Source organism: Lithobates pipiens, unplaced genomic scaffold (assembly GCF_037356315.1).
Source record: "Lithobates pipiens isolate NorthernLeopardFrog02 unplaced genomic scaffold, aLitPip1_a1.2 Scaffold_8, whole genome shotgun sequence".
Lineage (NCBI taxonomy): Eukaryota > Metazoa > Chordata > Amphibia > Anura > Ranidae > Lithobates > Lithobates pipiens.
The window spans coordinates 240,447,692-240,462,640 of NW_027507903.1; the positions used below are offsets into that span (position 1 = coordinate 240,447,692).

At 41.9% G+C, this 14,949-nt stretch overlaps 1 protein-coding gene across 1 annotated transcript in view; it reads right to left on the reverse strand.

Annotated features, from left to right (window-relative positions):
• Positions 1-14,949, reverse strand: part of TBC1D15 (TBC1 domain family member 15) — a 132,030-nt gene that overhangs the window by 99,322 nt on the left and 17,759 nt on the right. The window contains exons 3-4 of the mRNA XM_077468513.1: positions 12,605-12,679; positions 7,185-7,320 (exon numbers count right to left, since the gene is read on the reverse strand). Coding sequence (XP_077324639.1) covers positions 7,185-7,320; positions 12,605-12,679 — 211 coding nt within the window. The remainder of the gene's footprint in view (positions 1-7,184; positions 7,321-12,604; positions 12,680-14,949) is intronic.

The following is a 14,949-nucleotide window of genomic DNA, read 5'->3' on the forward strand; positions in this document are numbered from 1 at the left end:
TCTGTTGTAATTATGACTTAAAAACAGTAAACACAGTTGATTGATAATAAATGGCTTCAGCCAAACACTAACCATGAGTGAAAGAAAAGTGTTTGTGTTGTTATTCATATTCTCTGAAAAATGGCCAAGAAATCAAGTTCTGCAAGGGTATGTAAACTTATGAGCACAACTGTTTATTTACATTCATGAGACCCTGTAATGAAAGGATAGTTTTTCGATCAGCTAAATCAGACGCCAAGTTAAAAAGGCTGTTAGACCCCTTTCACACCAGGGGCGCGGGCTTGTTTTTGGTAAAGCGCCCCCCGTTTTAGCGGCGCTTTACCGCTGTTTAATAGGTTAAAAACACCCATGTTGCGTCACTTTCAACGTGCTTTTCATGCATTCCAATGGACAGGGCGTTTTGGGAGCTCTACATCGTTCCCAACCCGCCATAAAGATGCTGCTTGTCAGAATGTCCCGCAAGCGTACTGCCCAGTGTGAAAAGTCACACTTGAATGAATAGGAGGCGGTTTTCAGGCGCTTAGCAGAGGCTATTTCCAGCGCTAGAGCACCTGAAAACCGCCCCAGTGTGAAAGGGGTCTTTTACCTGTCAGACCAGTTTTGTTGCATACATCCTTAAAGTGGTTGTAAACCCTTACAACACACTTTGACCTACAGGTAAGCCTAGATTAAGGCTTACCTGTAGGTCCAAGAAATATCTCCTAAACCTACACTGTTTAGGAGATATTTGCCGAAAGACAGGCACCGCTGTCTACAGCGAATGCGCCGTAGACAGCGGCGCGCAGGCGCACTGAACGCGGCACCGTCAACTGTGAATATGCCACGCGTGGCGGCTCCCGTGCGCATGCGCGGGAGTGACTTATTTTGCGGCTTCACCGAATGACAGCGGCGGAGCAGCAAGACCCACCGAGAAGATGGATGCGCCGGACTACAGGGGACAGCGGTGACTTCGCTGGCTCCTGTGTCAGGTAAGTGACACATAATGGACTACTATGTGATGCATAGTAGTCCATTATGCTTTACCTTTGCAAGGAATGAAAGAAGAAGTAAACTCATCAGGGTTTACTTCCTCTTTAAGCATTAGTGCGGATTGTATTATGTAGACGAGACCACACAAAAAGTTAAGGACAGATTTGTATGCCAAAAAATACTCTATTAGGGACAAAATATTTAAATTACCAGTAGCTAGACATTTTGTGGAATGCTGTCATTTTGTGTCACAATTAAAATGTATGGAAGTTGATGATATTCCTAAGAGCAGGGGGGTAAGAGATTGTGAATTCATTTTGAAGCATGCTGGATTTACTGTGTAGGTACATTACAGCCTCAAAGGCTTAATTTTGAATTGCATTAACATTTACAATTATACCTTTGAAATATATTGTGCAGTATTGGTTTGTTTTCTTCTGGTTAATTACAGATTAACTGTGTGATAGATATCCTAATACGATTATATACTTGTTTCTCATCTGCATGTGTGCCAATCTGTTTTGGTTTTTCTTAAAATAACATAGCATGTTTTTCTTATAACTTAATAGCTAAATTACTATGTCTCTGGTTCCTATCTGTACAGTATGTGTTTCTGTGTTGGATATCATGTAGTCAATGTTTCATGCCTGATGAAAGGCTCACACAAGCCAAAAACTATACCTTTTTGAAATCTGCATTGAAATGCCCTTGAAATTTTCCACATTTTTGTCATGTTACAACCAAAAATGTAAATGTATTTTATTGGGATTTTATGTGATAGACCAACACAAAGTGGCACAATAACTGAGATGGAAGGTAAATGATAAATGGTTTTCAAGATTGTTTACAAATAAATATGTGAAAAGTGTGGCATGCATTTGTATTCAGCCCCTGTTTACTCTGATAACCCTTGCTAAAAATCTAGTGGAACCAATTGCCTTCAGAAGTCACCTAATTAGTAAATGGAGTCCACCTGTGTGTAATTTAATCTCAGTATAAATAAACCCCAAATTATATAAAATATACAATAGATGATGCAATATGAAAGTGAAAATATAAAGTAGTTGTGCAATAATCCACGTGTAAAACAAAAATAAAAACTTCAGTGATTAAAAAAAAAAAAGTGAATTTAGATGTCGCCATATTCTGTGACACACTCTGGAGAATAATGGTCACTGCCACCTCTGTGTGCAATGACTGCTCACCTCAAAAGAAAGACCCCCTTGGGTCTAGTCTCACTTTTTTTTGTAATAATCCAGATCCTGTTCTAATTGATCGTATAAGGCTTTTCTTTTTTTACAAATATTAGAATGTGAGTGCATCTTTATAGTATATCTTAAATAAAGCAAGCATTCATTTAAAAATCTTGTGTGATGATGATCTTTTTGTTTGCTTTGAGTATTTATATTTGGAGATTTTGATTCCATCATTTGGGGAGAAGTTTGCTGGATCCTGAATCAAACAACTGATGTCTGACACTCTTTGTTTGGCTGATTATTACTAAAAAAGCATGACTAGACCCAAGGGGGTCTTTCTTTGAGGTGAGCAGGCATTGCCACAGAGGTGGCGGTGACAATTATCCTTTTTATCACCTGTATTCTCCAGAGTGTATCACAGAATATGGACACATCTAAAATCGCGGGTTTTTTTTGTTTTGTTTTTTTATATTACACCATCTATTGTATTATATTTTATATAATTTTGGGTTTAATGCACACATATATAATTCTTTATTGGTGTCAGATCACTTGTGAATAGTTGCAGCTGCCCCCTCTGATTCTGAGCTTTGACCATCTCACAGAGCACTGGTCAATCCATCATCCGAAATGGAAAGAGTATGGCACAACTGCAAACCTACCAAGACATGACCGTCCACCTAAACTGACAGGCCAGGCAAGGAGAGTATTCATCAGAGAAGCAGCCAAAAGTCCCATGGTAACTCTAGAGGAGCTGCAGAGATCCACAGCTCAGGTGGGAGAATCTATCCACTATTAGTCGTGCACTCCACAAATCTGGCCTTTATGGAAGAGTGGTAAGAAGAAAGCCATTGTTGAAAGAAAGCCATAAGAAGTCCAGTTTGCAGTTTGTGAGAAGCCATGTGGGGGACACAGCAAACATGTGGAAGAAGGTGCTCTGGTCTGGTCAGATCAGACTAAAAAATTTTAATTTTTGGCATAAAAGCAAAACGCTGTGTGTGGCACTGCACATCGCCCTGACATAAACCACCCCCCCATGAAATATGGTGGTGGCAGCATTATGTTGTGGGAATGCTTTTCTTCAGCATGAACATGCAAGCTGGTCAGAGTTGATGAGAAGATGGATGAAGCCAAATACAGGAAAACCTGTTACAGTCTGCAAAAGACTTGAGACTGGGGCGGAAGTTCACCTTCCAGCAGGACAACGGAATGCGTTAGGAAAAGCATATTCATGAGTTAGAAAGGTCAAGTCAAAGTCCAGACCTAAATTCAATTGAGAATCTGTGGCAAAACTTGAAAATTGCTGTTCACAGATGCTCTCCATCCAATCTGACAGAGCTTGAGCTAGTTTACAAAGAGGAATGAATGGGCAAAAATGTCCCTCTAGATGTGCAAAGCTGGTAGAGACATCCCCAAAAAAAGACTTGCAGCTGTAATTGTAGCGAAAGGTGGTTCTACAAAGTATTGACTCAGGGGGGCTGAAAACAAATGCATGCCACACGTTTCACATATTTATTTGCAATAAGTTTTGAAAACCATTTATCATTTTCCTTCCACTTCACAATTATGTGCCACTTTGCATTGGTCTATCACTTAAAATCCCAATAAATTATATTTTCGTTTTTGGCTGTAACATGACAAAATGTGGAAAATGTCAAGGGGTATGAATACTTTTTCAAGGCAGTGTGTGTGTAAAATATATGTGTGTGTGTGTGTGTGTGTGTGTGTGTGTTCTTTTGGCGATGTGTAGTGTTGTTTTTGAGCCAAACAAATATTTTAGGTGGAGGGAATAAAAATAAAATAATCTGTTGCATAAGTGTGCACACCCTTAAACTAATACTTTTTTCCACAACACTCTGTCTTTTTGGGTATGAGTCTATCAGCATGGCACATCTGGACTTAGCAATATTTGCGCAATGTTCTTTGAAAAAACACTCCATATCTGTCAGATTGTGAGGATATCTCCTGTGCACAGCCCTCTTCAGATCACCCCACAGATTTTCAATTGTATTCAGGTCTGGGCTCTGGCTGGGCCATTCCAAAACTTTAATCTTCTTCTGCTGAAGCCATTCCTTTGTTGATTTGGATGTATGCTTTGGGTCGTTGTCATGTTGAAAGATGAAGTTCCTCTTCATGTTCATCTTTCCAGCAGAAGCCTGAAGGTTTTGTGCGAATATTGACTGGTATTTGGAGCTGTTCATAATTGCCTCTACCTTGACTAAGGCCCCTGTTTCAGATGAAGAAAAATGGCCACAAAAGCATGATGCTGCCACCACCAAGCTTCACTGTGTTCTTTTGGCGATGTGCAGTGTTGTTTTTGCTAAAAACATATCTTTTGGAATTATGGCCAAAAAGTTCAATCTTGGTTTCTTCAGACCAAAACACATTTTCTCATATGGTTTTGGGAGACTTCAGATGTGTTTTTGCAAAATTTAGCTGGGCTTGGATGTTTTTTCATCGTAAGAAAAGGCATCTGTCTTGCCACTCTACCCCATAGCCCAGACTTATGAAGAATACGGGAGATTTTTGTCACATGTACCACACAGCCAGTACTTGCCAGATATTACTGCAGCGCCTTCATTGTTGCTGTAGGCCTCTTGGCAGCCTCCCTGACCAGTTTTCGTCTCGTCTTTTCATCAACTTTGGAGGGATGTCCAGTTCTTGGTAATGTCACTGTTGTGCTATATTTTCTACACTTGATGATGACTGTCATCACTGTGTTCAATGGTATATCTAATGCCTTGGAAATTCTTTTAAACCCTTCTCCTAACTAATGCATTTTAACAATAAGATCCCTCTGATGCTTTGGAACTCCCTGCGGACCATGGCTTTTGCTGTAGGATGCGACTAAGAAAATGTCAAGAAAGACCTACTAGAACAGCTGAACTTTATTTGTGGTTAATCAGAGGTATTATAAAATGATGGCAGGTGTGTACTGACTCCTATTTAACATGAGTTTGAATGCAATTGCTTAATTCTTTACACAGCTACATCCCCAGATATAAGAAAGTGTGCACACTTATGCAACCACAATATTTTAGTTATTTTAGTTTTACTTCTCCACCCTAAAATTGTTGTACAGTTTATAGGTCACATTAAAAGGTAGAAAAGGTTCTGAAATTATTCATCTTTGTCACATTTTTTTTACATCACAGAATCCCACATTTTATCAGGGGTGTGTAGACTTTTTAAATTATATATATTTTATCTCTCTCTTATGCCACCATGTACAGTCACCCCACATGCATTATTCTTTGCCTGTACATTTCATAATGGCCAAAAGTGATAAAGAGGTGGTGGAGACTACAAGCAGTCATGCCGACACATACTGCATAATAGAAAGCTGATCCAAAGTAAGCTATAGCTAATGCTTGAGCAAGTACATGTAAACAAGTTTAAAAAAAAGAAGGTTGGAGAAAATCAGCAGCACTGAAATGCAAAAAAAAAAAAAAAAAAAAAACTCCAGAATTTTATGACCATAAAAACGAACAGACGGTACTTTAGCAAATCAAATATCATCTACTTAAGAGTTTAGATCTACTTTCACATGCACATTTTCAAATGCATGTGGCTTTATTTGACAAGCTGTAAAAGTACACTTACAAGTGAAGGAACACAGACAAAAAAAAATGAGAAAAAGGAAAGTAGTTATTCATATTCAGCTATTTGTTCTGCAATGATGATCATTTCACCACTCACTCAAGTAACTTCCTCAGTACAAATAAATACTCCAGTATTTATACCCATACAGGCAACTGAGTTCCTTAACCCCTTACCCCCGAGCCCTGGCGTCCCATTAATAATGACATATTACATGCCACTACAACGGTTATCCAAGCAGCAATAAATACCCAACAACTGTTCTAGATCTCCTACACTCAACGCAACGCGTTTTTATGTCGGTTTCTGTCTGCTTTGGAAAGATTTTCCGCTCACTTCCTGTCTGGTACAGGGGTATGAGAAATAGGGGAATTAGCCTAACCCTAAACCGACGGCAATAAAAACCTGACAAAAACACTCCACTTAATCCAAAATAGAGAGCAAAAGAGCAACATATTGGCTGAAAATAGCGTTTTCGGCATTCTGCTGATAGAGAGAAAGGTGCCGATAATGGCACCGAAAACAGCATGATTTTACTGTGCTTATGGTGTGTTTTCCATATGTCATGTGACACAGGTGCATTATTGATGCATTCTTGCTGCATTTTCAATGCATTTCAACGGGGAGGTGCATCTTTTTTTTAACTGACTAAAAATGCAGCAAGCAAGATCTTTAACACTACAATGGAAGTGAAACAGACCAGCGTAAAGACGTACATAGAATTTAATGGGCTATATTTTTCTTGAGCTTTACTTGCGCTAAAGGTGCTGATAATGACCAACAATAAATTCATACTAATTAAAAAATTCAATATAATACCAATATATATATATATATATATATACACACACACACACACACACACACACACACACACACACATTTTTTTTTTCAGTTTCAGCCAAGTGCATCCTGAACTTTCAAAATTTCAGTGCACCTCTAATCCAAAAACCGTAACAAAAAATAAATAAATAAATGGGGTATATGTAGCTTGTCATTTCAACTACTCAGATGTTGTGTATGAAGCACAAGCTTAACCTGCTGCCACCCACAATTCATGTGTATGGCAACAAAGGTGGGGTTTATCGGCACAAACAAACGTGTGTCAATGGGCAGCAGGGAGCATGCTCCCTGCGCACTTTCAGCACAGTGACTGAGCTGTGTAAGCCAGCTCTCCATACTCATGATCGAGAGCTGGCGGCACACTAACAGCCAATCACACGGACACGTGATTGAGCAGACATTCCGGCCCCCTATTCGTAATAGCCCAGTTAAGGGGGATGCCAGGGCTAGGCAGAATGGTGCTAACATTTAAAAAATACAGCCTAAGTAACAGTAGTTTGTGCTTACAAAACCTATACAGGACAATGATAGTATACCTTCACTTCAGTCAAAACAAATGTGAACGTTAATACAAACCACATTTTGGAAAGTTCTTCTTCTTGAAGGAAACTGTATTGACCATATCCCACTCTGCTTCATAGCTGTTCTGATGTTCCGTGCAGTTAGCCCGCATTTTTGGAGTTTGATTCCACTCTACGACTGAACTAGAATCCTAGAAATGATAAAAGATACCCATATAAAAAAAAAACTTCTTGTGGAAAGCATAGCTAATTATCACTCTCATTTTCCATCTAAGGTGAAGGTTAATTAAAAATGTTGGGTGTACAGCACCAGGAACATAACGCCCCTTTAATCAGGTGCCTCCTCTGCTGGCTGCTAGTAATGCCAGATTCTCCCTTTAGTGGTGCAAAGCATTCTGTGGTGCTCTGTACACTTGGAAAATATTAAAAGCAGTTTTGTGAATAGAAGAGGGGAAAGGAAGTGGAGGGTGAGCAGCGTGATCCTTCACTGTTAGAGCTGAGGCAGGTAACATGTGCAGTGCTTGAAGTTCAGCACTGTGAGCCAACTTCAGTAAAAGGAGGATTTTTACAGTAATCGTCAGCCAGCAGGACAAAAGGATACACTTCATTAGAGGCAACTTATGTTGGAACTTAACTAAACTTCAGCTTTAAGGTTTTAGCAAAATAATAAACATCTCACTCTCATTTTACATTTAAATATATATATATATATATATATATATATATATATATATATATATATATATATTAATAAAAATAATACACTACTGTAAAGTTATAAGAAAAAGAAGAGGGGGCTGAACTTTGAATGAAGCACATGGTTGCAAGTAAACACGGTCAATTAATTATTTTATTTACCGGCATATAACACATACTTTTTTTCCCGCTGAAAACAGAGGACAAACAGTGCCTACGTGTTATACAGCGACATTATGTTTTACCAGCAGGGGGTGGGGATCAGGTGTTCTCCTCCTCCTCCTAGCTTTAGATTGAGGAGGAGAGGGGACACATGACCATCTATTTAACATCAGAGAGCAGTCACTGAACTATTGAAGTATATGAAAAAAAAAAAAAAAGGAAGAATACAAATTGCAGTACATCGATGAAATACATGCAACTTTCCCCATGTGTTGGCTCTTTAAAAATGTAGTAAGTACAGAGAATACCTGTTGATCTGCCAGAAATCCAGTGGTAATTTCCTATTGTGGGCTGACAACAGATATAGATATCAATGTGGGAATGTAAGAAATGTGCATGAACGGCAGAGATGCAATGCATTTTATTAATTGACATATGCTTTATTAAATGAAAGTCTTCCAATTACTGCCTGTTTGGCACGTACTGGTGATGCATAAAACAGTATGGCCTGAAGCAAGGACACAGCGCCTGGTTTAATAAAGTGTGTAGTCAGGTGAAGTGAACATGTGATGAAATATCCAAATAGGTGCAAGGGAAAAATATCATTTCTTTCCATGACTGGATGTTTGAAGAAAACACTAGTCCATTTTACCTCCCTTTCCCTAAATCACCTCAACTAAAAGAAAGAAAATTCATTTCTAATTGAGGCAAATATGAAGTGGTTTCCATAATTACACAATTCACTTCCTGTTTAACAAGTTTTTTTTTTTTTTATAACCTATTTACAGATACTGATTTCTTACTTATATGGAAGGGTTTACTGGCCTAAATCTTATCCAACTGCTGTATGAAACATGGCAAGAATCAAAAATCCCTCACACGTACTACACCCAGACCATGTGCTACATATGGCAAAATCATAACATAACATGGCTAATGAATACACAAATCATTTCTTTCCAAACCTGGTGTCAGTGGGAGGTGCAGCGGCCCATCACTGGTGTCAGTGGGAGGAATGGTGCCTAATCATTAGTATGCTTGTAAAGAATAATGCCCCATCATTGGCATCAGTGGAAAAAATGGTGCCCCGTCATTGACATCAGTGGAAAAAATGGTGTCCCGTCATTGACATCAGTGGGAGGAATAGTGTCCCGTCAGTGGGAGGAATAGTGTCCCGTCAGTGGGAGGAATAGTGTCCCGTCAGTGGGAGGAATAGTGTCCCGTCAGTGGGAGGAATAGTGTCCCGTCATTGGCGTCAGTGGGAGGAATAGTGTCCCGTCATTGGCGTCAGTGGGAGGAATAGTGTCCCGTCAGTGGGAGGAATAGTGTCCCGTCAGTGGGAGGAATAGTGTCCCGTCATTGGCGTCAGTGGGAGGAATAGTGCCCCGTCATTGGCGTCAGTGGGAGGAATAGTGCCCCGTCATTGGCGTCAGTGGGAGGAATAGTGCCCCGTCATTGGCGTCAGTGGGAGGAATAGTGCCCCGTCATTGGCGTCAGTGGGAGGAATAGTGCCCCGTCATTGGCGTCAGTGGGAGGAATAGTGCCCCGTCATTGGCGTCAGTGGGAGGAATAGTGCCCCGTCATTGGCGTCAGTGGGAGGAATAGTGTCCCGTCATTGGGAGGAATAGTGTCCTGTCATTGGCGTCAGTGGGAGGAATAGTGTCCCGTCAGTGGGAGGAATAGTGTCCCGTCAGTGGGAGGAATAGTGTCCCGTCATTGGCGTCAGTGGGAGGAATAGTGCCCCGTCATTGGCGTCAGTGGGAGGAATAGTGCCCCGTCATTGGCGTCAGTGGGAGGAATAGTGCCCCGTCATTGGCGTCAGTGGGAGGAATAGTGCCCCGTCATTGGCGTCAGTGGGAGGAATAGTGCCCCGTCATTGGCGTCAGTGGGAGGAATAGTGCCCCGTCATTGGCGTCAGTGGGAGGAATAGTGCCCCGTCATTGGCGTCAGTGGGAGGAATAGTGCCCCGTCATTGGCGTCAGTGGGAGGAATAGTGCCCCGTCATTGGCGTCAGTGGGAGGAATAGTGCCCCGTCATTGGCGTCAGTGGGAGGAATAGTGCCCCGTCATTGGCGTCAGTGGGAGGAATAGTGTCCCGTCATTGGGAGGAATAGTGTCCCGTCATTGGTGTCAGTGGGAGGAATAGTGTCCCGTCAGTGGGAGGAATAGTGTCCCGTCAGTGGGAGGAATAGTGTCCCGTCAGTGGGAGGAATAGTGTCCCGTCAGTGGCGTCAGCGGGAGGAATAGCGTCCCGTCATTGGCGCCAGCGGGAGGAATAGCGTCCCGTCATTGGCGCCAGCGGGAGGAATAGCGTCCCGTCATTGGCGCCAGCGGGAGGAATAGCGTCCCGTCATTGGCGCCAGCGGGAGGACTAGCGTCCCGTCATTGGCGCCAGCGGGAGGAATAGCGTCCCGTCATTGGCGCCAGCGGGAGGAATAGCGTCCCGTCATTGGCGCCAGCGGGAGGAATAGCGTCCCGTCATTGGCGCCAGCGGGAGGAATAGCGTCCCGTCATTGGCGCCAGCGGGAGGAATAGCGTCCCGTCATTGGCGCCAGCGGGAGGAATAGCGTCCCGTCATTGGCGCCAGCGGGAGGAATAGCGTCCCGTCATTGGCGCCAGCGGGAGGAATAGCGTCCCGTCATTGGCGCCAGCGGGAGGAATAGCGTCCCGTCATTGGCGCCAGCGGGAGGAATAGCGTCCCGTCATTGGCGCCAGCGGGAGGAATAGCGTCCCGTCATTGGCGCCAGCGGGAGGAATAGCGTCCCGTCATTGGCGCCAGCGGGAGGAATAGCGTCCCGTCATTGGCGTCAGCGGGAGGAATAGCGTCCCGTCATTGGCGCCAGCGGGAGGAATAGCGTCCCGTCATTGGCGTCAGCGGGAGGAATAGCGTCCCGTCATTGGCGCCAGCGGGAGGAATAGCGTCCCGTCATTGGCGTCAGCGGGAGGAATAGCGTCCCGTCATTGGCGTCAGCGGGAGGAATAGCGTCCCGTCATTGGCGTCAGCGGGAGGAATAGCGTCCCGTCATTGGCGTCAGCGGGAGGAATAGCGTCCCGTCATTGGCGTCAGCGGGAGGAATAGCGTCCCGTCATTGGCGTCAGCGGGAGGAATAGCGTCCCGTCATTGGCGTCAGCGGGAGGAATAGCGTCCCGTCATTGGCGTCAGCGGGAGGAATAGCGTCCCGTCATTGGCGTCAGCGGGAGGAATAGCGTCCCGTCATAGGCGTCAGCGGGAGGAATAGCGTCCCGTCATTGGCGTCAGCGGGAGGAATAGCGTCCCATCATTGGCGTCAGTGGGAGGAATAGTACCCCATCGTTGGTGTCAATGGGAGAAATAGTGCCCCATTGTTGGTGTCAATGGGAGAAATAGTGCCCTGTTGTTCATGTCAGTAGCAGGAATAACGCCCCATTGTTGGCGTCAGTGGAAGGGATGTTGTCTTGTATCAGTTGGAGGAAAAGCGCCCCAGGGGATGGATAAAGTTGAGAAAAAGGCTGCATCCGGCCCCCCAGGCCACAGTTTGGAGACCACTGATCTAAAGTAATCATACATTTACACTTACACACCACCTAGCTTTTGGCTCTACTCTCTTCACATTTTTGCCCCCCCCCCCTTTAGCTGGAAAGGCACACATGACATGGCTACAGCGGGAATTAAACCACCTGTCGCACTCAGCGACCCCCCACCAAGTACAACCAAGTGATTCATGGGGCTGTGCTAGAACCACCATGCAAAACATGCGATTGCTGAGCGTTAGCCCACTATTTACAGGGTTATAACAAGCAGTGAAAAGGCAATACAATGCCTTCTCACCACCTGCCAAATTCTTTCTGAAGGGGAATCCAAATGTGGGCTCCTCTTCAGAGAGCAATTCTAGTGTAAATGAGGCCTTACAAAAAGGTTGTAATGTTTTAAAATTTCAAAAAGACATACAGAAAATAACACCATAATAGTAGGGGGAGACAATCGGGCTACAGAGCAACAAGATAATTAACATAAAAAAAGAAAGGGGGGCAGAAAGATCAAATGTCAGAAAATGTGATTGTGTGGCAGGATAAATATAGGCTGGCGAATTGAGAGGACAGCTGTGGTTTAATTGTACAATTTGCAATTAACAAATGGTGCCGGAGGTCAGTTAGGCAAGGGATGGTTTCAGGAATGTTTGGCATTTGTCCCAGCTTATAACAGTGGTTGAAAGAAACATGGCAAAAATTGTAGAACTATTGAATCTAGCTAGGGAAAGGGAAAAAAAAGGAGTATCAAAAAAGAGAGAAGAGAAAAAGAATGAGGGGAAATAGAAGAGAGAGGAAAGGGAATAAGGAAGGGGATAGGGCAAAAGGGAATAGAGGGGAGAAAAGATTAAAGGGTGAAGGGGGAGAAAGGAGGAAACAAGGAGACCTGTGGGACCCAAACAAACACGCAGGCAACATTGGTTTGGTGGGGGATGGATTCAGAGTGAGAGAAGAGAATTTTCCAAGTACATATGGTGGTTCCACATTCTGAGAAATTTAGGGTAGGCATCATTAACAATTGCAGTGCGTTTCTCCAGTTTTCGCTGTTTCACGTCCTCAAAAGTTGAAAAAAGTTTTGGTACTTTTTAGGATGGATGGATAACTAAATTACCTTTACAGCACATAGAATGTTTGATGACTCCAAAGTTTCTTCAAGGGGTTTCCAATCTACTATAACTTCAACATCCTAGAAAACAGAATATTAATAAAACCAAAAGCGCACATTTCCAAACAGCTTTCAAATGTAAATCAATATGTTTTACTCAGCATACGAATCAAAAAAAATTAAAAAATTTACGTAAATCTGTGAAAAATAAAAAGCAATTTGAACATAAGCAGATTTTAAATTGCTTGTCCATACTGCTGAAGCCATTTGTAAATCTTCACTTACTCTGGAAAGAGTTTTCCAGACCCTACTACTTCTTACCTCTTGAGCCTTCCTTTTGATCCTTTAACATGATCTGCAGCCTTACAAACCAACAGGAAGGCTTTGGAGGTGGCCGTGGTGGATAAAAAAAAAAAAAAAATCAAGGTTTGCATACAACTTCAGCTGCTGGGTTAAGCATTATTCAGAATTTATTTGCCAGTTAGTACAACAGAAACCTAAAATAAGAACAATTTAAAGTCCAACTGTAAGGACTCATATATACTGCATGCACATATAGGTGTTATTTCACAGTATTTTCTGAGCGCAGTAAAAAACACAAAAAAGGTTACATGTGAAGACTTGCTAGAGCGCCAGCATCACACTGTTAGTAAAAGTGGCCATGTGTTTTTTGTTTTTTTTTGGACTCCTGATAATGCAAGTCATGGAGAATGAATAAATATCTAGAAGTGCCAACTAGGCATTCCTTTGGCATTATCTTTAATATTCGCAGCCAAATGATTTGACTTGCCTTACTCGGCGGTCAGAAAAAAACTTTAAACCTTTTTTTGTGTTCGTATCAACATCTTTTTAGATGTCCTTGTATTGGAAACCTTGAAGGATATTATATGTTATAGTTTTTCAAGATATTTTCTATGCAAGAAACCCTATCATTTATAATTTGATTTATTTCTCGGATTCCCAATCCTCAGACTAAACAATTTTTTCCTTCTTTTTTGGTATCTCTGCTACATATGCATCTATCAAGATTTTTTATTTTTTTCCCACTTTTTCTTTTTATATATTAATCTTTTTTCAGTAAAAAATTGTGGCAAAAAAATCGCATGACTTTCTGCCTGAAAATACTACGCTCGGGTGTGAATGGGGCCTAAGGCTACATGCACACACGATCGAGGGCGGAACCACCGCGATTCCCCCCCTGCGATATCAAATGGCTGCAAAACGTGGCGACAAAATTGCGATGCCATTACTTCTAATGGCACCCCAATCATGGCAAATCGTGATATGCTTGTTGGAACAAGGAACATGAGCTTCTTTTGGATGACAGCAGCGTAAGCTTAATGGCATATGTGTATATATTTATTTTATTTATTTTTATTTTTATTTTTTTACATCCAGACATGTGCGTTTGTTAGTTTGTTTTTTTTATGTTATTTGTCTGTTTTTTTTTTGTTTTTTGTTTTTTAATCGGCTTAACATGCTCCATTTTACCATTAGTTGCTAACCCACTCCAGTCCCACAACATTTTTTTTTTTTACTTTTTGCAATGAGAAATGTTTTAATGCTCCCATTTTTTGTGTTTTAGGTCCGCTAGCCATTTTAGTCCCACGGCTGCAGATGTCATGCTAATGAAAGCGTATATATAAATGTTGCTCTCCTCCAGGAAACAATTGGCCAGTAGGAGGAGCTGTGAGCTCCAAGAACGTAGCCTTCCTTTCACAGAGAGTCCTGACCCCTTCCTCCTGCCCCGTACTGGTGATGTAATTTCTGCTTCCGCGGTTAAAGCTGGTCAGCATGTATATTATATGTTTGTGCTATTTTTCACACTATACAGGTGGCCTTGCTTGGTGCGACTTATCCCCTAAATCATATATAAATGCTAATCCGATCACTCTATTATTCTATAATTGCTATACTGTTATTATTCAATTCCCCCCGATATAGTGAGAGAGAGAAGAAAAAAAAAAAAAAAAAAAAAAGGAAAGAAGAAGGGGGGGGTACTAGCTTGACCCCCCACCTACGTAATAAAAAGTGTCCCTAATATCCCATTTATTGCATAGCATTCCATCTCTAGACAATAAGTGCATTTGTGCCTATTATGTGCATGCGATATGCTAAATGATTAAATTCTTTCTTTCTTTTCTTTCCCCCTCTTCCCCCTCCGTGCCAAGCTCGTATTACCTATACATGTTACAATATCTCAAATTACATAACATACCATTCCTAGACATTATAATTCTGCGTGTATAATTAACATAGTTGATTGGTGATTAAGGATTTCTTCGTGTAGGTCTCAAATTAACTTAGGAAGAAAAAAAAAAAAAAAGGGAAAAAAAATTTTTTTTTTTGAG